Consider the following 24,861-nt stretch of genomic DNA (forward strand, 5'->3'; position numbering starts at 1 on the left):
TTTTACCATCAGTCAACACTGATGATTTTTTGAGCAACAACACTTTATGAAAGTGAATCTGAATTCTATGCAGAGGTCTTTTCACGGGTCACTCTACGCCATCAATTTCTTCTTGCGTGTCGCTGGTTTTCTGACGGGTACCTGATAGCCCTGTGCTTTGGATCACGACAACAGTGAGACGGTTGTTCTGCTGCTACTAAATGAAGTTTGCCTCCCGGAAAAAACTGTGGTTCAAGAACTGCATCTCTCATCCCACAGAGCTCGACAACATTTCAATGATGCCAATACTACGGCCTATTCTTTGCCAGGGGGCACAGTCTGAGGAAAGGTTGCTCATCAAGGTATGGACCCACTGAGACATTGCAATTGGCATGTGTGCTGAAATGTTTAATGAATGACATGATAACTCCTGTTTCTTTTTCAGGCACATGGGACTCTGATACTGTACAACAAATTACTGATTGATTAGTTTGCGATACCTTCGAAAAAGAAGATTCACGTTTTCGTGTTTTAAATTGCAAAGAAATCATAACTCTGGTTATGGAATTTACATAAGGATTCAATCCTGAGAAATGTACAATTATACACAGTAGGGACACTGCAAGGCCTTGCAAACAAACAAACATAAAACTTTCAGAGAAAGTTTTGCTCCTGGCGCACCAAGCAATTCTACTTTCTGCTACATGCAGAAAACAGCAAAACTACAGAGAAATCTGATGTAACATGACTAACAATCACACACTCAGTTACACTGCACTTTTTGTTGAAACTCTTACTGTGCAAGGCTACGAGCATTGGAACGAAAACACTACTGATAGCAACTTGACGACCTGTATTCAGAATGGAGTTTTCCATTGGACCGTATGGAATTTTAATGTAATGCCTTATGATTTCAAGATACATACACATGCTTTCAGTCCATAATTCATGTCTTATAATGCCTAAATGCTAACTGTGCAAAAACAAATGAAAACGTTGTGATTATTATCCTTCCTCGTGAAGAAGACTGTTTTGAAAGTGTGCCTTGGCACAACATAGGTTTGATAGATTAAGCGCATCGACAAATTCAAAAGAGCTTGTTACGACCTAAATTCCAAATGAGGTACTTTAATCTCAAGCAGCAAGAAAATAGTTTTTTCCTGCAAAGAGATTATTTTTCATCCAAGAGTAAAAGACTTACAAAGACTGGATTTCCTTGTGATTAGACGTTGCGCAATGTCTATGTTTTATACAAGAAACAGTGAATACAGTTATTCACAGAGAAGCAGTGCTATAAAAGTGGCCTCCTAGTTTTGGAGCAACTACCTGTGAGCACTTGACTTTTGTCAATCTACAAGTAAAAAACTTTCTCAGGCAAATATGTTAAACCTACCTGTTGCACTGCACTGCAGATATCCATCCTGAAGCATGCAGAAGTTGATGGGTCCTTAAAACCACCAACTACTAGTCCACCAGCAGTGCCAAAATATGACCTCGCTAGAGGCAGGCCACAAGACACCTCTTTATTAATGGATTCCATCGACAGCAAGGATGTGCCTCGTCTGCTCCAGCAATTTTGAAAAATGATGTGTTTTCTCTGCTCCTCTCAAGTCAAGAGCTGTGTTATCTAGTCCAGCAGCTGCAGTTCTATTTGTTCCACTGTGTTTTCACAAACTGTCACCCAAGACTAAACAAAGTTCAACCTTCAAATTCAATGCAGAGCTCACATCATCAGCGGAAAGAACCAAAGTTGACCTGATTGCATCCCTATGCACGAACTAACAGAACTTGTTTTTTTTGCATTTTTTCACTTTTTTAAACAGAAAGTGTTTCAAATGAGACTGGTTACACTTTCTGCCTTAATTATATTTTTTCTATTTTTTCTCACACCCACCCTCAATAATTAGAAAATAAAAACATTTGTCTAGTTCCCTTTTGTTTTTTATTGCACATAAAAACTTTTTCATACTCCTCTTATGGGATGCTGCAGATTATAGTGACTTTTTTTAAATATATCTATCTCATCAAGTGGGGATGTTGTCAGGATCATGTTTTCCAGCGCAGAGACCCCTTTCTCACTTTAGTTTTAAGACATATCTGATAACCAGAACAACCAAAAACACATTCAGAGATAATTTCGTAACTATTTACCTTAGACATTATTCCAGCAATGTCATAAATTGTATGACTGTTTCCCTCCATAATTCTATTAATTGAATCACTTGGTTTTGGGCTTCTTTCTTCTCGTTTTAGGTTCTGAAACACGTACATGACAGGTTCCATTTTATTTTGCCTGTCCAGCTTGTTTACCCACGCGGGCCTCGACTCCATGTTGACTAATAGAGGTCGCTATCTTCTCCGTCGCAGACACTGGACATCGCCATGTTCCCAGTTTTTGTAGAATCAGTCATGTCTGTATGTTAACACCGCTGTTACCAAACTTTATCTTTCTAATAAATATGATACCAACCTCCTCTTGGATCAGTGACATAGACACAAACTCTAAGGCTGACATCTGTCTGAGTCAAGTATTGATTCCCCATAAAGTCAACAGATATAGATATTTAATCAAAAGAGTGAAGTCTGAATTGACATCTTTCTCCTCTATATGTCCTTAAAGACATCAGAAGCATAATCTAGGTCGAACATTCCAGTCTCTGATAATATTCAGTATAAAGGGACTGTCATTTAACCACTTAGTTAGGCGAGAAACCTCACCCAGATTGCAGATCCAGATAAGCATGGCACCAGATTTACGACCTGGTGCCAGGATTGTGTTCTCCCATAGACACAATCGCCTATCCCTTGGCCTTATGCTCGAAATAGCTGACAAGCTACTCCAAACAGACAACAAACTCTGTTGTCCAGGTTTGCTCACCACCTCTGAAACTCGGGCTTATTATTATTCATCTGATAGAGGTAGAATAGCGCTTAGAGATAGCACAGTGAGGGTATAAAGGATATAAATTTGTCATGTTATGATGTGCTTCCAAAATATAGATTTTAGTAACATCCAGACTGTACCATTTGCAATTTTCCTCTGGCTCCTTTAATCCATTTACAGACACTTCCTGCCCCTCCAGCTCACTCTTGCAGCTTTCTCCCTTTGTGACCTTTTTTCGTTTTTATCTTACTCCATTTTTACCATACGTGTCTATTCCTCGCAGTAAATACTTGAGGCAGAAGAATAAGTGCCGGCTCTCAAAAATGAGTACCGGAAACCACCGGCTCAAATTAAGCATTGAGTACGGGCATGTTGTACCCCTCAGATGCACTAGAGAAGGAGTCATCCGCGAACTAATAACCCGCCCCCCCAATCACACCCCTCAAACCCCACCGAGGTTACCAGGTGACCGCCCTTTAGGTTCGGAAACATTCCCAAGTATGGACCTGTCCTTCAATGGCTTCCGTGTTTTCTAACCGAAATTGCTTTCATTCCACGTACCTACAAATGCATTTGTTTCTATATTTTAAAAGTGTAGTGTGATTTTTGTGCAATCTGTTTATTGTGCTACCAGTCAGCGTGGGATTGACTCTGCCAGGTCTCCTCGCACATTTACTCTTCTGAAATTAAGCCTAGGGGGCTGCAGACTGAGTGAGGCCCTGACTGAGGGAGACTGGCCCCTTTACGTCTGCTCGGGTGTGAATGGCCCTGGACGGGTGGCTGAGCCCTGAGGTGTGAAGGGCGGTGGGGATGAAAGGTCTCACGTGTGCCTGGAGTCGGGCTGGGGAGGGGAGAGCGCTACAGGAGCTGGGATGGGCAGTCCTGCTGCTGGAATAGCCTTCACACATTGTCACCAACATTAAAGTGTGTAAGAAAACGTTAAGACGTGCAGCCCTCCCTTATTCATCACACCCCGGGACAGGAAATACGTCTCCACCCCACCACCCCCACCCCCAGTACACCCTCTCTAGGACTCAGTCCTTCTGCCCTCCCCTGGCACCACTCTTCAGGGCTCAACACTACCTCCCTCACCCTTCTGTCCTTGTCTGGCACCCCCTCTTCGGGGCTCCCTGGCACCCCTCTTCACGACCCCCCTGCTCTTCTGTCCTTTCCCTGGAACCCCCTCTTCAGGGTTCCCTTACTTTTTCCGTCCTACCCTGGCACCCTCTCTGGATTGCCCCTGGCTCTTCAGTCCTTCCCTGGCATCCTCTCTTCAGGGATCAATTACTACTCCTGACCTTCCATGCCACTCCCACTGCAGCGCTCCCTAACACCCCTCTTCATGCCCCCCCCCCCTTTGTTCTTTTGACCTCCCTTCAGGGCTCACTTGTGCCTTCTGTCCTTCCCTGGCACCCCCTCTTTAAGGTTCACTCGCTCCTGCCTTTCCCGGGCGCCCCCTATTTGTCCCTCCCTTGCCCCTTCTGTCCTTCCCTGGCACCCTCTCTTCAGGGCTCCCTTACTCCTCCTGTCCTTGCTTGGCACCACCTCCTTGGGGCTCCCTTACTCCTTCTGTTTTTCCCTGGCAACTCCTCTTCCGGGCTCACTCACTTCTTTATTTCATTGGCACCACCTCTTCAAGGTCCCTTCTTTCCTTCCGTGGCACCCCCTCTACAGGTCCCTCTTGTTCTTCTGTCCTTCCCTGGCACCCCCTCTTCAGGTCCTTCCTGTTCTTCTATCCTTCCCTGGCACCCCCTCTACAGGTCCCTCCTGTTCTTCTGTCCTTCCCTGGGACCCCCTCTACAGGTCCTTCCTGTTATTCTGTCCTTCCCTCTCACCCCCTCTACAGGTCTCTCCTGTTCTTCTGTCCTTCCCTGGGACCTCCTCTTCAGGTCCTTCCTGTTCTTCTGTGGCACCCCCTGTACAGGTCCCTCCTGTTCTTCTGTCCTTCCCTGGCACCCCCTCTACAGGTCCCTCCTGTTCTTCTGTCCTTCCCTGGCACATCCTCTACAGGTCCTTCTGTCCTTCCCTAGCACCTCCTCTTCAGGTCCTTCCTGTTCTTCTGTCCTTCCCTGGCACCCCCTCTTCAGGTCCTTCCTGTTCTTCTGTCCTTCCCTGGCACCCCCTCTTCAGGTCCTTCCTGTTCTTCTGTCCTTCCCTGGCACCCCCCCCCCCCCCACTCTTCAGGTCCTTCCTGTTCTTCTGTCCTTCCCTGGCACCCCCTCTTCAGGTCCTTCCTGATCTTCTGTCCTTCCCTGGCACCCCCCCCCCCCCCTTCTTCAGGTCCCTATTGTTTTTCTGTCCTTCTGTGGCACCCCCTTTACAGGTCCCTCCTGTTCTTCTGTCCTTCCCTGGGACCTCCTCTTCAGGTCCCTCCTGTTCATCTGTCCTTCCCTGGCACCCCTCTACAGGTCCCTCCTGTTATTCTGTCCTTCCCTGGGACCTCCTCTTCAGGTTCCTCCTGTTCGTCTGTCCTTCCCTGGCACCTCTCTTCAGGTCCTTCCTGTTCTTCTGTCCTTCCCTGGCACCCCCTCTACAGGTCCCTCCTGTTCTTCTGTCCTTCCCTGGCACCTCTCTTCAGGTCCTTCCTGTTCTTCTGTCCTTCCCTGGCACCCCCTCTACAGGTCCCTCCTGTTCGTCTGTCCTTCTGTGGCACCCCCTCTTCAGGTCCTTCCTGTTCTTCTGTCCTTCCCTGGCACCCCCTCTTCATGTCCCTCCTGTTCTTCTGTCCTTCCCTGGGACCTCCTCTTCAGGCCAGGCACATCCAGAAGGGTCACTCTTGGGCTGTGCAGACTCACCTGTCGTGGCACCAACTTGCACGGCTCCCGGGAGCCCCCGATGGCAGGATGTGGGGTCCAGGGTGAGCGGCAGAAGGTGGGGGGGACGGCGCAGCACGGGATCTCTCTCCCTGGGGCTGTGGAGACACAAGGCAAGCATGGACGTAAGGTGGTGCGTGAGAGGAGCTTGGGCAGTGCCCACAGACCCACTGTTTGTAATGCCTTGCAGGGGCGCTAGCCCGCGTCCCATTCTCGTCACCACTCAGTGCTTGGATACCCTCACGGGTGACAAGAAGCGCTCTACAAATATACTGTCTGATTGACTGACCGACCACTAGCGTTATCATGACTTCCAATGTGATGAATCCCTACAGTTCTATCAAGGCTACAGCAGGTTCCATTAATATCACAATACCGTTATGTGCACGTCACATCCACCTTGAGCTCAGCCTGTGAGGTGTGTTGGTTGTATTATAACTCGGGCTCCCAGTTTTACATTTTAAATGATTTTTACAGGTAAATACAGACAGAAAACAATCTAGTTTCCTGTCTGTATTTATTTTTAAATATGGAAAAATACAGAAAGGAAAATGTTACTTACCGAGTAAGCATCTGATTGTGGCATGTAGTGCTGTAGATTCACAAGCTCTGCATACTCCTGCCATCTAGTGTTGAGCCCATAGTGTTGCAAGGTGTTGTTCTCAGTGGTAATGTCCAGGGGCAGCAATTGTTTTCTCCGCAGTTGGGTGAGAATGGAGTGTGACTCTTTGGCCTTTGACACCATGTCATATTTCTTTAGGTTCTTTATGAGGAGTACAGCTGCATTTTGAAATCTCTGCAGTTTGTTAATCATCCCTGCTGGGCTCCAGCATATTGAGCATTTCAATAGGGATGTAACCACAGTTTTCTGTAAATCAGTGGGTAGCAAAGGAAGAATCTTTTTTACAGTTTTCAAGTTAAAACAGCAAGACGACGTTAACGGATCCGTAGGATCTGTGAAAGAGGGTTTGGGAACCATAATGACACCAAGCGTTCAGGGTTTGACTACTGGAGTGGGCGGCGTTCCCGGGGACTGGGGCCACCTATCAGAGCTCAATGAGGACGATTCAAGACCAAAAAGGAATACCTTGGTCTGGCCCGAATTAAACTTTAACGAGTGGGTGCTCAGTCAATTGACAATTGCAGCCATGCAATTCTTAAAGCACGCGGCTGTTTGATTACTGTTGTCAGTAACTGTGCCACAATTTGAGTATCATGTGCATAAGAAGCTGTAAAAAAGCCAAAATCCCTTATAGGTTTCAGAAGGTGAGTTAAATAAATGTTAAACCGGGTGGGGCAGTGAAGACCCCTGTGGAACCCCACAGGGAGGGGTGAACAGTTTAGAGTTGAATTCTCCCACAGAGACTGATGGCTCTTTTTCATCCAGGAAGGAACAAAGCATTTTCAAAGCAGAGTTCCGATGTCACATGACCACCAGTTGTCTCTTAAGGACTGAGATGGTCATTTTGACCCTGGTGCGCTTTTGATCGCCGGGGTAAATGTGGCAGTCCCACCACCAACAGGCTGGCGGTGCAGACTGCCACATTATGAGTTTAGAGGGATGGCCTCTGCCAACCTGCCACATCTCCACTCATACCGCCATGGCTGTCAGAACCTCCAACCATCTCCGACCTGGCAGTCCACAGAAGACTGCCAGTGGTATTAGGAGCCACCTTCCGGCATGGTTTCCACGGCGGTAGCACCGCCACGAAAACCATGGCGGAAAGGCTACCTGTGAAAGGGAACTTCCTCCCTGTCACCGGTAGACGGCTCCCCCCCAGGAAGCACTAGACTCCCTCTCCCCACTTCATTCCCATCACCCCCCCTCCCCCATCCTTCAGCCACATGGAAGACCGCAAAAGTCGTAATGAGGGCCTAAGTGGCTTATTGTGTCAAAGGGGGCAGATGGATCCAAATGGTCCACTGCCGCCTTCCCGCCTTTGTCCAGAATGTCTCTCACTTTCTCAGTCACTGTTATCAGGGCTGACTCAGTGCTGTGGGATTTCTGAAATCCAAATTGTGCAGAATTTACGATGTTATTCTGACTGAGGTAATCTGTAAGAGATATTCAGATGTCTTTCTAGAACTTTGGCCATCAATGGAAGTCGGGAGACCTGCCGATAAGAACCATCTTCTAGGGTATCTAAAGCAGTTTCTTTTTTTTTTTAATTGGGAGAAATGACACCTGTTTCCAGTGCAATGGAAAAGTATCAGTTCCCATGATGCTGTTAAACAGAGCAGCCAGGGAACGGACAATGACGTTCTCCAGTTCATGAAGTACCTTTGCTGGACAAGGGTCCAAAGGAGATATAGATTTCGTGATACGTAGAAGCTCGGCCAATTGATCTGGAGAATGAGGCGGAAACTTGCTAAAAGTGGGGTGGCCTAGGTCCAGATACATTGGGAGAGTCATGGCTGATAAAGTTTCTGAGATCTCTGTAAACTGTTTCAACTTTGTTTTTAAAAAATATGGCTAAGCGTTGCCATCCGTGTTGACGGGGTGTCATCTGGGCTACAGGCAAGGTGGACGGCACCTGGACTGTTAGAAAGTTCTCTCGGTGACTTTGTGGCAGAGTTGAATTTTATAGTTAAAATATGCATTTTTTTCAGAATTGATCAGTTTTTTATTAGGATAAGCAGCCTATATTTAGATTTTACCTCTACCAAGGAGGTTCTCCAGGATTTTCCCCGTCTTCTACCTCTCTTTTTCATCCCTCTGCGCTTAGGAGAAAACCATGGGGCTGAGGTACGAGCTCCAACTATTTTCACCTTATTCAGCGGAACAACCTTAATGACAGCATTGTCAATCCAACGGTTGTATTTGGATGCAGACGCATTTATATCCCTAGAGAAGGGAGGGTTGAGACGCTTCGAGAATCCCAGTTAAATCTTGACTATTGGTTCTCCCCCGGGCACGCACCCACACGGTCTGAGGTATGATGGTGTTATAATTTCATTTGCAGTCGTAGGAAAATGGAAACGCAGTCCCTATGATCAGACCAGGTAACTTCAGAAATATCATCCAGTTCAAGGCCTGGAAAATTAGAAAAAATGCCATCTAGGGTACGGCCCGCGACGTGAGTGGGTGCACTGACAACCTGCATAAGGTCAAAGCTCATAAAATGATCACATAGTGCAGTATTGCCGCTACTATTCAGATATTCTAAATGAAAATTAAAGTCTCACAGCACAGTATAATTTCTAAAGTGTATTCTGCTTTCTAAGAAGTTGGAACCTTGTTCTGGGATCGGGCCTATTTAGCTGCAGTCCATGGAGAGAGGTGTGATGGTTGGCTTTACAGCAGAAGGAAAAACTCTGCAGTCAATAAAGACTACTGATATGGGGGAGATGATAAGATTATCTCAATGAATGATTGCTAATCCCACCAGCCTGTTTATCTACTCTGTCGAGTCGACTGATGATTTAACAGAGAGGTGCAGACACTGGCGTAGGAAGGTAGCATTTTTCTAGCATGCTTATCCCTACTTTTTGCCTCATGCCAGTTTATTTAAACTGAAGTACACTGGGATCCTGCTAATCAGAACCCCAGTGTCTGTGCTCTCTCCTCTAAATTTGGTTGCATGGTAACTTTTACACCCCACAATTGGCATACTGGTGCACCCATTTAAGTCCCTAGTATATGGTACCCAAGGCATTGGTCCCCCATGGGCTGCAGCATGTATTATGCCACCCATGGAAGCCCATGCAAACTATGTCTGCAGGCCTGACATTGCAGACTGTGTGAACTGGTGCATGCACCTTTCACTTGAGATATAAGGCTTGCCTTATATCGTGGTCACTGTAAGTCAACCCTATGGTAGTCCCTTTAGCCCAAGGGCAGGGTGCATGGTCCTGAGTGTGAGGGCAACCCTGCGTGAGCAGAGGTGCCCCTACAAACCACAGACTCCATTCTTGGGATTTGCATGTGTGCGGGGAAGCCATTTTAAGGTATATACTGTACAGTGGTCAACACGAGTATTCTAACTACATAATGGCTTCACCAAACTAGGCATGTTTGGTTTCAATTATGTTGGAATCATGCAACTACACTGATTCCAGTGTTAGTTGCATGATACCATGTACTCTGGGTGTTCCTTAGAGGATCCCCCAGATCTGCCTGTACCGCCTTGCAGGGTCTGCCTGCCAGCAGGTGCTGCTGCAGACCCCCAGATTCTGTTCTGCTCTCCTGCTGATGAGCTTGACTCGAGCAGGGGAAGGCAGAACGAAGAGTTTCCTGTAGGAGGGAGGTGTGACCTCTTCTCCTTCAGAACTAGGTATCTCTGGGGTGGGGTGGCCTCTCAGCGCCACCAGACTGCTTTGAAGGGCACATATGGTGCCCTGCGAAGGAAATTACCCTCTTTTTGGCATGGTTACCCCCACTTTGTGCCTGCTGTTATTGTGTTTTGATGGTGCTTACTGGGATCCTGCTAACCAGTGACTGTGCTCTCTTCCTCTAAACTTGGTTCCTTAGGACACCCGAAAAATGGCGTACTGGTGCCCCCATTTAAGTCCCTATTACATGGTACTTAGGTACCCAGGGCACTGCAACACCAGGGGTCCCCCATGGGCTGCAACCTGTATTATGCCACCCATGTGTGCCCAAACTATGACAGCAGGCCTTCCATTTGCAGCCTTTCACTGCTGGTCACTGTAAAGACACCCCTAAGGGAGGCCCTTCCGGCCCTAAAAGCAGGGTGCAGGTCCCTCTGCAAGGGCAGAGGTGCCCCTACAAACTCCAGTTCCAATTCACTGGACTTCTTCAGTGTGGAGAAGCTATTTTAGCTACGTACTGGCCATACATCACTAACTATGGTCCAGCTACATAATGGTAACTCAGTGCCAGTATAGGTGGCACGATTCCAAGCGCTCTGAGGGCTCCTTAGAGCCTGCCTGTGCCACTGGTTTGCTTTGAAGGGCACATTCAGTGTCCTCCTTGCATTAACTGGTTTGCACCAGCCCAGGAACCACCGGTCCTTGCTCTGGCGCGAAACTGGACAAAGGAAAGGGGAGTGATCACTCCCCTGTCCATCAACACCTCAAGGGTGGTGCCCAGAGCTCATCCAGGTGGCTGCCTGATTCTGCCATCTTGAAATCAAGGTAGGCAGAGGCGCCTGGGAGCATCAGAGTACCATGTAAGGCAGGTGACATCAGTGACCCCCTCTGATAGATGGTCACCTTAAAAAGCGACCAAGCCACTTTTTGGGTTATTTAGGGGCTTCCTTGAGGGTCCCCAGACCCTGCGTGCAAGAGTCCACCAGGACTCCTTGCATCGATCTCTTCTGCTCTTGGCCACCGGAATTGCAACTGGACTCAAAAGGAACCGAGAAGCCTGCAACACCCGAGACAAACTTACCTTGCAACATTGTTTCCGCAGCTCCTGTCGGCAACTTGCAACATTTTCACGTCTGTGCATCCTTTGGGGTCAGCAAGACTTTATTGCACTAAAGAAGGAATCTCCCTAGGAGCGATGGAGTCACTCCCCTGCATCTGCAGGCAACAACATCCAGCTGCCTGGATCCGCTCTCCACTGGAACTGCTTGGATCCTCCAACACAGGTGGTGGTTCGGAATGGTCCCCTTGGTCATTTCTGCCTTCGATCTAACTTGGGAGATGGTGAGCCCTTACCTCTTCCTCCATGGCAGAATCCCTGTGCACCCTGACTATTGCAGCAACCAAGGTGTGTTGACTCCACCTCAGAGGTACCTTCAGGCTCCAAGTAACCCCAGCCTCCAGCACTTCATCCCTGCAAGGACAGTCTCCTCTCTGCTGTTCAAGCAACGTGGAAGTCCTCTCAAGGTGTGCTTACTGGGCCTCACTCCAACTTACTGTGCCTGGTGCCAGTGGGTTGCCTGTAAGGGTTACAACTGCTTCTGCTGGCTCTCCCAACTGCTGAGGGTCTGTCACGACTCCCCTCCACAAGGTTTGAGTCCCCTGGGCCTTGCTGGTTCACTTCAACTCTGCAAATCCTCTCCTGCCCTGGTTAGCATTTGCCAAGGCTTGTTAGTGGTCCTCCTGACTGCTGACCCGTCTTCGACCCGACGACTGGAGTGGGACAGCTCCTGAATGACTTCAGGGACTCCTCTGCAGCTCCTGCACTGCACAGCTGACCTTCATCTTTCAGCATCGTCCCAGATCTTCACCCACAGAAGGGTGGGCATTGCCTCCTTCCCCGTCTGGACACTCTTGCATGGACTGAACTCTGTCCCCTTCTTTTACAGGTCCTCTTTGTCTGGAATCCATCGCTGGACTTCACCGGTCTGCTCCTGTTCTTGCATTGTTCCAATCAAAACTCCCCATGTTAGCCTATGGGATGACCAGGCAAATACCTCTGCTCTCCTGGTAGCTGGAGGACTCTAGATACTTACCTCTTGGGGTTCCATACTCTCCCAGCCCTTGGATAACTAATCCCTATCCTCTGGTGTGGGACCCAATCTTGCATTCCACTATTTTAGAAAATGATTTGCCCCCCCCGCCCTATAGGGCCCTTGCTATTTCTAATGTGTTTATGCTAATTCCTAGTATGTACCCGTGTATATTTTGTATGTACTTACCTCCAGAGAGGGGGAATTGCTAGATCTAAACATTTTAATGCCACACCCCCCCAGTTGAAAAATAAAAATCATTGCTGTCCCCCTCAGAATTTTTCACAAATATTTTACAAAGATGGCAATGTTTAAATATGTCTAGATGTTTTTGACCATTTCTGTTAACTACAGTTACCTTTTCAAAAATGCAATAACATGTTACTATAATAAAGTACCTTTATTTGTGCAATACTGTGTGGTTCCTTTCATGTGTGATAAGTTACCTACTGTGGTATTGCAAGTGCATTACACTCCTAGGAAAGTATTGGATGCTCACTAGGGAGCCCTGGCTTCCTAGACACTGTTTCACTAACTAATATGGGTTGCCTAGATCTGGTATAAGGTGCCAACACCATAGGTGTCCACCACGCACCAGGCCAGCCTCCTACATGAGGGGGAAATCAATAAATGACAGGTGACAATAATTGACATTAATGAACAAGTGTACGAGGTGACTCACCTGCAGCGGTATGTGGGCTGGGTATGCAGGGTCGTGGACAGACCCCCACTCGATGCTCCACAGGAAGATGGAAGGCAGAGAAGCCCCCCAGGGTTCCATCTGAAGGCCTGCAAGGAAAAGGAGAGATAAAATAGTCAAACATAGCTCCTACGGCCTGCAACATCTGCTTCTAAGCACCCACAAGTAAAGGTCGGGAAAAGAGAGAAAATAACAGAATTCTAGGTGATTTTATTTAGTCTGTTTCTAGTGCTTAGTGCTGCCGTTTGGGCCTTCAGAATGCTGCTGGGGTTAGCAGGTAGCAGAGTGGGTTACCGTCCACAAAACATTCCTTGAATATGGTGAGTTTTGTAGCCAAAAGGTCTGTGTGTTTCCAGGTAAACGGAGACTGCTGGGCGGGACCAAGCTTTGGAGTTTGTCAGCTTGTAGGCGCCATCTGATTGGTCGACTGGTATGTCGCCATCAAGGTAGATTACGCTACTAGGGCACCAGCAGTCTGATGTGCTGGTAAGGCACCATCAGTATGGTCTGCTGGTAAGGCACCATCAGTTTGGTTGTCTGGTAAGGCTGCATCAGGTTGGCCACCTGGTAAGCCACCTGGTAAGGCACAATCAGGTTGGCCACCTGGTAAGGCACAATCAGGTTGGCCGGCTGGTAAGGCACCATCAGGTTGGCCTGCTGAAATGGTAACATTGGTCTGATGTGGTAGAAGGGGCGTTCAGCCAGGTAAGGCTTTATGAATTAGTCAAGCTTCTCACTTTCAACCCACTGCTTCCAGGGAGCCAAAGGTGGGTCCCCCATGCAGGAAGCAGATGAGCACCGAGCTTCAGACTTTGGGGTTAGGCTGGAAGGGTTTGAACTTGCGGGACTTGGTTAGGGGACAGGCCAAGGGTAGATACCACCAGAGGGCTATGCAGGGAATGCCCACAGCAAGGACAAGTGCAACCCATTAGGTAGAACCAGTTGGATATAGAAGAATGGAATTCATTGTTGTTACTGTGAACATGTAATCATCCGAATAGCCTGAAGAAGACTTTACCATAATCGTATTAGACCGAAACTTATTGACATTTGATAATGTCCAAAACATAATGTATTTGTGGTAGAAGTAACTGGGAAAGTGCAAATCCTAATTTCACTTTAGACTTCTTTGGTGTACAGTATTGTTGGTATGATTTGACATTTGCATATTGCATTTACAGAGTGTAAAATTTGCCACCATAGATCAACACAATAAGGATGTTAGAGCGCTCTATGGCATCTTGCCTCAAGTATGAAAGAACAATATTTTGACAGCAGAATTAGGGCTCTGTATTTAAGAGGTTCATTCTATTTAAAACGAACTGACTCCTATCAATGTTATTCTGTTAAAACAGGGAGAGACCCTCACTGGATAGGCCGTTGGGAACGACGCTCAGTGGACAGGCTGTTGGGAACGATGCTCAGTGGACAAGCCGTTGGGAACGATGCTCAGTGGACAAGCCGTTGGGAACGATGCTCTGTGGACAGGCCCCTGGGAACGACCCTCTGTGGACAGGCCCCTGGGAACGACCCTCTGTGGACAGGCCCCTGGGAACGACCCTCTGTGGACAGGCCCCTGGGAACGACCCTCTGTGGACAGGCCCCTGGGAACGACCCTCTGTGGACAGGCCCCTGGGAACGACCCTCTGTGGACAGGCCCCTGGGAACGACCCTCTGTGGACGAGACCTTGGGAACGACCCTCTGTGGACGAGACCTTGGGAACGACCCTCTGTGGACGAGACCTTGGGAACGACCCTCTTTGGACGAGACCTTGGGAACGACCCTCTTTGGACGAGACCTTGGGAACGACCCTCTTTGGACGAGACCTTGGGAACGACCCTCTTTGGACGAGACCTTGGGAACGACGCTCAGTAGACAGGCCCCTGGGAACTACACTCAGTGGACAGGCCCTTGGTGAGAGGACAGGCCCCTGGGAATGACCCTCAGTGGACAGGACTTTGGGAATGACCCTCAGTGGACAGGACTTTGGGAACGACCCTCAGTGGACAGGACTTTGGGAACGACCCTCAGTGGACAGGACTTTGGGAACGACCCTCAGTGGACAGGACTTTGGGAACGACACTAGGTGGACGGAGCCCTTTAGCCCCACACATGGAATAAAGGTGACCAGACATGGCCGGTATGACCACCCCTCACTGGACTTAGATCCCCCCCCCCCCCCTTTTTCACCCAGACCCCCAACCCAAGCCCACAGTGACCCCTGCCCCTCAATGGACTTAGAACCCCACCCCCCCCCCCTCTTTCAGCTAGACCCCAACCCTAGTGAACCACGCCCCTCACTGGACTCAGACCCCCATCCCCCATCCTGACCCCAGTGACCACCACCCTTCACTTTTTTTCAGGGGGCATCTCACCACACATCTGTCTGCAGGCATGCGGCTCGCCCAGGAGACCCCTCGGTGTCGGAGTCCACCTCCGAGTAGCCCTCGGTCCAGCAGGTGTCATCTGGGGGGTCATCTGAATCTTCACCCCACAGGGTGTGGTGTGGCCCCTCCATGTCAGCGCCTACCATCTGCAAGGAAGAAACACGGATACCATACATGTAAATCCTGGGGTGTTACAGCGCAAACACAGCCTATGTAACCTGAGGGGTAGCTCTGCTGTCTGAGGCCTGTCAGATCTGTGTGACCTGAAGGGTAGCTCTGCTGTCTGAGGTCCCTCAGATCTGTCTGACCTGAGGGTTAGCTCTGATCTTTGAAGCTTGTAAGATCAGTGTGTCCTGATGGATAGCTCTGCTGTCTGAGGTCTGTAAAATCTCTGTGACCGGAGGAATATCTCTGCTGTCTGAGATATGTAAGCCTTGTGTATCTTGAACGACAGCTCTGCTGCCTGAGGCTTGTAAAACCTGTGTAATCTGAAGGATAGGAATATCTCTCCTGTTTGAGGCCTGTAAGGTCAGTTTGACCTGAGGGGTAGCTCTGTTGTCTGAGGCCTGTAAGATCTGTGTAACCCGAGGGATAGCTCTGCTGTCTGAGACATGTAAGACCTGTGAAACTTGAAGGATAGCTCTGAAGTTTGAGGCCTGTGACTTCTCTATGACCCGAGGGATAGCTCTGCTGTCTGAGGTCTGTAAGATCTGTGTGAATTGAGAGATAGCTCTGCTGTCTGAAGTCTGTGAGATCTGTGTAACCCGAGGGGTTACTTCTGCTGTGTAAGGTCTGTGTAAACTGTAGGATAGCTCTGCTGTCTGAAACCTGTGAGATCTGTGCAACCCGAGAGGCTACTTCTGCTGTGTAAGGTCTGTGTAAACTGTAGGATAGCTCTGCTGTTTTGTAAGTTCTGCAGAGCCTGGAGGACAGCCCTCCTTGCTGGGATCAGAGCCAGTGCTTTTGTGCTCAGTGACCTTGGGCTGAGCACTACGTTATGGGAACAGGGAGCCCTGTGTTTCATAGTGAATGATGTAAGGACACAGTGATTTGAAATTACAAAAAGAAATATAAAGAATTAGACAAAAGCATAAACCGATGGTCATATCAGACCCACAATAAAATAGGGACTGCAACTCACCCTCTAAGCCCCTCAAATATCCTCCAACCTGGTCTAAAGTACACTTACCACGCGAGAAAAATAGTTTCAAGTTTGTCCACTTCTAGCTTTGAGGGTGAAATAAAGGGCTCCACGTGAATCTCTGTTGCTGGGTGCACTTGATGTTCCCAGCCCTGGGATTTCACTAGCAAACCTGCTGTATTCTGGGACGTGTAGTCTTGCCTCTCTCCGACAGGGCCAGTTCCAGTAAAGTGGCAGATAATGAGATTACACCTCCAGGCCATTATAGACACTGTTTACAATTTAGGGATTTTATGTAATAGCCTGATGCATTTTGGGTGTAGAAGTTGTTTTTTGCTCCTAATTAACTAATTAGACAAGCACCCCTGAAATCAGGGATTTGCAGATGAAAAGTCTGGACCTCACACCTTTCTTACAAGCTCTCCCACTGCAAACATTACACATGCGGGTTAGGGGCGCCGGGTCTCTGCAGCAGGCGCACTGACCCACGCAGCTAGAACAGGTGGCCTACAAGCGGAACCTTCAAACCTCATCAATGACATCTCACCAGGTCGACCGTCCTGCTCAGTGTTCTGGCTGAAAACAAGATTAGAAGGGCCTGGCGTGTCCATGAAATGAGACATATTTACAGATCGCCCCCAAAATGTGCCCGAACCCCCGAAAACAAAACCCACCGATGTTCGGGGAAAGCTTCGGACGTCTCCGCACAGGTGGAGATCAGCGGCCTGCCCCACTCACTCCCGCTCCGAGACCCCCGGAGGGCCTCCTAGGTGCAGACTATGTTTAATGCATCTTTCCTCCAGCCCCATGTGATGACACAACGCATCGCCCCTGCGCCCACACCCTCCCAGGGGAGACTTCTGGGGGGAACGGGTCCCTCCCAGTGACGTCACCGTCAGAGGCCCTGCTACAGTAGCAGAGTCACATCTCTCAACGACGTTCAACAATCACAGACACACCGAGCCCGCTCGGAGACGGGGTACAGCCCCCTGCCCCCAGTACCTGCCGAGTGAAGCATCAAACAGGGGAGCGCCGGGTTGGAAGGAGCCTCCTGCAGGGAGCTGTCCTAGGCTGCTGCCTCCCCGTCCTCAGTGCCTGCATACTTGAGGTTAAAGGGGCCTCCCCACCGCCCCCTCCCACGGGCAGGGCCTGGGCGTGAACTGAGGGGCAGCCTTCAAGGGAGGGGGCATGCTAAGTGATAAAGGTGTCCTACTCTACGATGGAATTTACAGCCCCTGCGATAGAGATCAGGTCCCGGGAGGGGGTGGGGGATCCAAGCAACACCCCCACAATCACACTTATGTAGACTTACAAACAAGCACTGGACGTTTACAGAGGGCCTAGCTACACGAGGCCAGCCCGTGGCGAGGTGATTGCACCCTACGACTAAAAATACATTTTATTTTTTTTTGTTTTGAGATCTGTGTTTTGCCCCAACCCTGGCCCATTATTGTAAACAACAGAGAGGAGGAGGCTGCTCTGGTATTGGTTGAGGGAGGGATGCACGTGTCCCGGCCCTGGGGATGGAGTTTACTCCTTTTACATTTATTTTTATGCTTCACTGGTGGCGCACTGGTGCTGCAGGAACAAGGGCTGTGTGTCTGTGCAGAGAGTGACACACACCTCTTGTGGTGGACAGATGGGCCACAATGCACTGATGGCACCAGGCCTCTGGGGTCACAGCAGCGCCCTCCTGGTGCTAACAGGGGGTCGCCGCTGGGGAGCAGAGCCCACCAGGTAACGTAAACAGAAGCACATACCGCGAAACGACTCAAAATAACACACGCACCAGCTGTGAATGCAAACACAAGGTGCAAGATGCCAAATGCACGCTTTGCACAGAAAAATAAAACACTCTGTCCAAGGAGTCCTGCGTTTGCCCATGTGTGGCACCTCTGGGTCACGGCTGTTAGCGTTACCTACCCGACCCACCCGCTTCAGCCTGTAAATAGGGGGTCAGAAGAGGCCCCCAGAACCGCCTGCTTCAAATAAGGCCTCCAGAAGTGAGCCATTACTTTAAGATTTATCAAGCTAATGGCACTTCTCAAGTAAATACCTTTTTTTTTTTAGAAAATACTTCAAGTTTCTAAATAATTATCTAGGATATGTTCCTGGATGCAAAGCATTGTGGTTACTGTAGTTCGATTACAGGGTGATTTCTGTGGTTTAGAAGGGAACCTGTAATTATGTCCCAAACAACTTCCATGTCAGAGCATAACAGTAATTGTTCCATGTTACTGCTAAGGAATTTTCATTGCGAGGACTAGATAATTTATCTGCAGCCCAATTGAGGCCCATCCAGTCTGCTTGCAGCTGACCTACCCCCCACCCCACCCCCACATCCCCCCCTCAGACCAGTATGATGCCTCTGCCTTGTCTGATCCTCCCCTGTCCAAGTTTTGCAACCCCCCTGGCCTGGCTGCGCTAGATTAGGGGCTCTCACCCACCCACAAGGCCTTGAGATGTCCTGAAGATTTTATTCGTTTCACTTTGGAGGGGGGCCCACAGCCCAAAAATAACACCAAAGACTTGAGAGGGAGGACATTCGGGAATGTGCCTTGAAAGGTGGAGAAATAATAAATCAAACAGCTGCAGTTATCACAAACAGAGAGGGTGGGGGAGGCCAGGGTGGAATTTACCTGGAAAATTACATGGATAGTAAGTGAGGGAACTGCACTCTATCGACAGTGATGCCCCAGCTGGTCCAACCTCACCAGGAGGTTCACAGGTGGCACCATGCACAAGCCTCATCACAGCATCAAACTACCAACCTCTGGTGTGCCTCCCTAAAACTGCTTGACGTGAAGGCTGCAGGCTTCAAATAAAGAACTGGGCCGCCCACCTCGCGCCCAGAATGTGCCCGCGCCGGCAGCCATGATGCTGCAGGAGGCAGCTTTCCAACCATTCCCTTTCCTGTGCAGAAGGATGAACTGGTAGATGAAAATGGTTCTTATCTAAGCTGCACCAGGTTTCTGTCGTTAACAGCCCCAAACACATTACTTTGAAGCTGTTCATATTACATATTTAAATTGTCTGAGTCAATGAAAATCGCGTAGATAGTCCATGGCAGTTTTCACCCTTTTGTTTTAAATGGGAGGCTCATTTTTCAATCTGATGTACCATGTTACTTATTTTATAATTTATTTTAAATAAGTAATCTTTAGTGAAGCAGTCTCCTTATTTTTCAGGTTCCCCTGTTTTTTTCTTTGTTGCCTCCACACTTACGTTTCTTCATTTTGTTTTCCTTTTCCTCTGTTTCGTATTCTGCTTTCTAATTTCACTTTAATTTTCGCTTTCTTTGATTCTGCTTTTCCTCCTTTTATTTTTCCAGGGAATTCTGGGAGCGTAAAACTATATTAGGCATTTAAATCCCAGGCCCAAGCTGCACCGAATGAAAAGGTGCATTTAGTCACCCCGTCCAGGGGTGTTTTGGGGGCCTGCTACCCTCCACAAAGGACATTAAAAAAAAAAAAATGAAACCTGAAGGTACCCTCTGCAGGATAACCTTAAAGTTTAGAAGCTACACGTTTTATAGCAGTACTGAAGAAAACTTGAGGAAATATTGAAATACCCAGCTATGTAGATGAAGCAGGCCAGGCCACCTTCACTCAATTACAGAAAGCACAACCATTGGCCAGCTGTGGTCCCAGGATGGCAAGTACAACAGGGAGGCCTGTGCTGTTGTGATGCGTGATACAAAGCAAGCCGGGCAGTACTACACACGAGTGTTTCATGTAAATGATAGATATTTGGAAATAAAAAAAAAGCAAGCTTTGGCAAACACACGGGTCTGGCCTTCCTGCAGATGCCATGGTTATTTATTATTTTTTTTGCAAACATATGCAAAAATATAAATAATACATTCGACAATCTAAACGTGGTGGCCAAAACCTTGCAAAAAATCTCTCTCTCTTTTTCCTGGAATTTTGTTGAATTGCACAAAAGCAAATTATGCAGACTCCACACGCACACCTAACTCTTTGTATGTTTTTAGGTCGAGCGCAGAAGCACTTTGACCTGTTGTAAGTATTGTGGGGTTTTAACCTTGCCCATCTCACATCCATGCCTTCATTCATTCCTGGGCTTGTCTACCAAAAAAATCACTTGATGTCATTGGTAAATACTTTACATTTCTCCCGCCTTGATGCTCTTTTTGTTAAGCTTACATGCATTATTGCACCGTTGCTGATATACTTCAGCAGGATCAAACTATTTTTTCTTTTGTCTCTCCCCTTCGCGCTGCATGGCAGCCATGGCGCTCACAGCTTGAACTGACAACACACTATGAACTCGATTGGCGGTATTGGAGTGCTGGTCGCATTGTTCACAGTTAACTAATCGTAGTCATTTCTTGTGGCTCTCCCCTTAAAACACTTGAAATTGATAAACGCTTTATGTAAAACAGAAACCCTCGAAGTGAAATCAGCTCTCCCAGCAGAGCAGGAGAGCCGATACTACAATATTGACTGCACCGGGAAACTCACCCCATAATGTTTTGAGGAGCATTTCTTTTACAAAACATTTTAGTCCATAACTCAGCCTGCGGTAGTCCTACGACAATGGGACTACCACCAAAACGTTCAGCACAGCACACTATTTCTGTCTAGGTCATCTCAGGGTCCCATACACTAGGTTGGGGGGGGGGACCCCAAAATAATAATATAAATAAATAATGGCAATATTTACATTTTTTGCTGCACATAAAATGAAGAGGGTATATTGAAGTGCTTTAGTTATATGCAGGGCCACTGGAATTATGTGTCAGACAGGACCAAATTATGCGGTGGGGTTGACAAGTTAAGAGGCAAGAAAAACCCAGTTATGCATTGTAAGGAAATGCCTCCTTGGCATGGTTGCCCCCTGACTTTTTGCCTTTGCTGATGCTATGTTTACAATTGAAAGTGTGCTGAGGCCTGCTAACCAGGCCCCAGCACCAGTGTTCTTTCCCTAACCTGTACTTTTGATTCCACAATTGGCAGACCCTGGCATCCAGATAAGTCCCTTGTAACTGGTACTTCTAGTACCAAGGGCCCTGATGCCAAGGAAGGTCTCTAAGGGCTGCAGCATGTCTTATGCCACCCTGGAGACCTCTCACTCAGCACAGACACACTGCTTGCCAGCTTGTGTGTGCTAGTGAGAACAAAACGAGTAAGTCGACATGGCACTCCCCTCAGGGTGCCATGCCAGCCTCTCACTGCCTATGCAGTATAGGTAAGACACCCCTCTAGCAGGCCTTACAGCCCTAAGGCAGGGTGCACTATACCATAGGTGAGGGTACCAGAGCATGAGCACTGTGCCCCTACAGTGTCTAAGCAAAACCTTAGACATTGTAAGTGCAGGGTAGCCATAAGAGTATATGGTCTGGGAGTCTGTTTTACACGAACTCCACAGCACCATAATGGCTACACTGAAAACTGGGAAGTTTGGTATCAAACTTCTCAGCACAATAAATGCACACTGATGCCAGTGTACATTTTATTGCAAAATACACCCCAGAGGGCACCTTAGAGGTGCCCCCTGAAACTTAACCGACTGTCTGTGTAGGCTGACTAGTTCCAGCAGCCTGCCACACTAGATACATGTTGCTGGCCCCATGGGGAGAGTGCCTTTGTCACTCTGAGGCCAGTAACAAAGCCTGCACTGGGTGGAGATGCTAACACCTCCCCCAGGCAGGAGCTGTAACACCTGGCGGTGAGCCTCAAAGGCTCACCCCTTTGTCACAGCACCGCAGGACACTCCAGCTAGTGGAGTTGCCCGCCCCCTCCGGCCCCGGCCCCCACTTTTGGCGGCAGGGCCGGAGAAAATAATGAGAATAACAAGGAGGAGTCACTGGCCAGTCAGGACAGCCCCTAAGGTGTCCTGAGCTGAGGTGACTCTAACTTTTAGAAATCCTCCATCTTGCAGATGGAGGATTCCCCCAATAGGATTAGGGATGTGACCCCCTCCCCTTGGGAGGAGGCACAAAGAGGGTGTACTCACCCTCAGGGCTAGTAGCCATTGGCTACTAACCCCCCAGACCTAAACACGCCCTTAAATTTAGTATTTAAGGGCTTCCCTGAACCTAAAGATTTAGATTCCTGCAACAACAAGAAGAAGGACTGCCTAGCTGAAAACCCCTGCAGAGGAAGACCAGAAGACAACAACTGCCTTGGCTCCAGAAACTCACCGGCCTGTCTACTGCCTTCCAAAGAACTCTGCTCCAGCGACGCCTTCCAAAGGGACCAGCGACCTCTGAATCCTCTGAGGACTGCCCTGCTTCGACGACGACAAGAAACTCCCGAGGACAGCGGACCTGCTCCAAAAAGACTGCAACTTTATCCAAAGGAGCAGCTTTAAAGAACCCTGCAATCTCCCCGCAAGAAGCGTGAGACTTGCAACACTGCACCCGGCGACCCCGACTCGGCTGGTGGAGAACCAACACCTCAGGGAGGACCCCCGGACTACTCTACGACTGTGAGTACCAAAACCTGTCCCCCCTGAGCCCCCACAGCGCCGCCTGCAGAGGGAATCCCGAGGCTTCCCCTGACCGCGACTCTCTGAAACCTAAGTCCCGACGCCTGGAAAAGACCCTGCACCCGCAGCCCCCAGGACCTGAAGGACCGGACTTTCACTGCAGAAGTGACCCCCAGGAGTCCCTCTCCCTTGCCCAAGTGGAGGTTTCCCCGAGGAAGCCCCCCCTTGCCTGCCTGCAGCGCTGAAGAGATCCCTTGATCTCTCATTGACTTCCATTGCGAACCCGACGCTTGTTCTAACACGGCACCCGGCCGCCCCCGCGCCGCTGAGGGTGAAATTTCTGTGTGGGCTTGTGTCCCCCCCGGTGCCCTACAAAACCCCCCTGGTCTGCCCTCCGAAGACGCGGGTACTTACCTGCTGGCAGACTGGAACCGGGGCACCCCTTCTCTCCATTGAAGCCTATGCGTTTTGGGCACCACTTTGAACTCTGCACCTGACCGGCCCTGAGCTGCTGGTGTGGTAACTTTGGGGTTGCTCTAAACCCCCAACGGTGGGCTACCTTGGACCAAGAACTGAACCCTGTAAGTGTCTTACTTACCTGGTAAAACTAACAAAAACTTACCTCCCCCAGGAACTGTGAAAATTGCACTAAGTGTGCACTTTTTAAATAGCTATTTGTGAATAACTTGAAAAGTATACATGCAATTGAAATGATTCAAAGTTCCTAATGTACTTACCTGCAATACCTTTCAAACAAGATATTACACGTTAAATTTGAACCTGTGGTTCTTAAAATAAACTAAGAAAAGATATTTTTCTATAACAAAACCTATTGGCTGGATTTGTCTCTGAGTGTGTGTACCTCATTTATTGTCTATGTGTATGTACAACAAATGCTTAACACTACTCCTTGGATAAGCCTACTGCTCGACCACACTACCACAAAATAGAGCATTAGTATTATCTCTTTTTACCACTATTTTACCTCTAAGGGGAACCCTTGGACTCTGTGCATGCTATTCCTTACTTTGAAATAGCACATACAGAGCCAACTTCCTACATGCATTTAAAATGCCAATAGCTCTAACTCAAGCAATCCCGAGACCTAATGCATTGCAAATGCTTGTTTAAAATGCACTTCGACCTCTGGAGAGAAGAGACAATACAGAGAGAATGAAGAATAAAGGAAGGGAGGGAGGTGTAGACTGAACAGGAGAAAGAACGAGGAGGGAGATGCGGAAGAAGGGGAGGTTTAAACAGGAAGGAAGGAGGGACACGGAACGAGAGGGGAGAGAAGAGAAAAAAGGGAGCAATGAAAGAAAACAGGCGAGCGTGAGAAAGCAAGGGAGCAGCAGATGAGAACAGGCGAAGGGGGGAAGGAACAAGGGGAAGTGAGAAGAGGAGATCAGGACAGAGAAGACAAAAGGATGAAAAAAGGGAGGAAGAGGAAGGAATACATGAAAGATGAGGAAGGCCTGCACACTGCGAAGAAGGGAAAACTGGAGAAGACGGGTAAGGAGGGTTGGACTTCTGTGAGTGGGAAAGAAATGAAGTGAGGGAAAGGGAAGGACAGGCGCGAGGAGCAACAAGAAAGACAAAAGAGAAATTAGAAAAGGAATATGATAAAGAACGGGATGTTATTCATCGAAGGATTTTGAGTGATGTCACAAACGAGAGTGACAATCAAGCTGTCCATGACATCAATTAAATTAGCATTTTTAAGGCGCGCTACTCACTCGCAGGTCCTCAAGGCGCTATGGGATGGGTCCTCAAGATTCAGATCCTAAGGTCCTTCCTGAATTGAGGTAGCGATGGCGACTGTGAGGTGGAGAGGCAGGGTGTTCCAACATGTAGCCGCAAGGTGGGTGAACAATCTCCCTCCAGCCGAGGATTCCTTTATGCGGGGTACGGTGGCGAGCGACTGCTGGGAGGAGCGGAGAGGTCTGGCAGGGGAGTAAAAGGGGATGCAGTGGTTGAGGTATCTGGGTCCAAGGTTGTAGAGGGCCCTGTAAGCGTGTACGAGGAGCTTGAAGTTTATCCTCCTCTCAATGGTGAGCCAGCGGAGATCTCTCAGGCGTCCTGTGATGTGTTCTCGGAGGGGGATATTCAGGATGAGTCTGGCAGAGGTGTTCTGGATTTGT

At 48.7% G+C, this 24,861-nt stretch overlaps 1 protein-coding gene across 3 annotated transcripts in view; it reads right to left on the reverse strand.

Annotated features, from left to right (window-relative positions):
* SAP25 (Sin3A associated protein 25) overlaps positions 1-24,861 on the reverse strand; it is a 40,056-nt gene that overhangs the window by 11,302 nt on the left and 3,893 nt on the right. The window contains exons 1-3 of one of the 3 annotated variants that reach the window (XM_069215650.1): positions 17,270-17,934; positions 15,115-15,272; positions 12,721-12,827 (exon numbers count right to left, since the gene is read on the reverse strand). In XM_069215650.1, coding sequence (XP_069071751.1) covers positions 12,721-12,827; positions 15,115-15,217 — 210 coding nt within the window. In that variant the 5' untranslated portion in view covers positions 15,218-15,272; positions 17,270-17,934. Of the gene's footprint in view, positions 1-5,658; positions 5,775-12,720; positions 12,828-15,114; positions 15,273-17,269; positions 17,935-24,861 lie in introns of those variants that run through there. The other 2 variants (XM_069215648.1, XM_069215651.1) reach the window with 2 other exon arrangements.

Source organism: Pleurodeles waltl, chromosome 12 (genome assembly GCF_031143425.1).
Source record: "Pleurodeles waltl isolate 20211129_DDA chromosome 12, aPleWal1.hap1.20221129, whole genome shotgun sequence".
In the NCBI taxonomy this organism is placed as follows: domain Eukaryota; kingdom Metazoa; phylum Chordata; class Amphibia; order Caudata; family Salamandridae; genus Pleurodeles; species Pleurodeles waltl.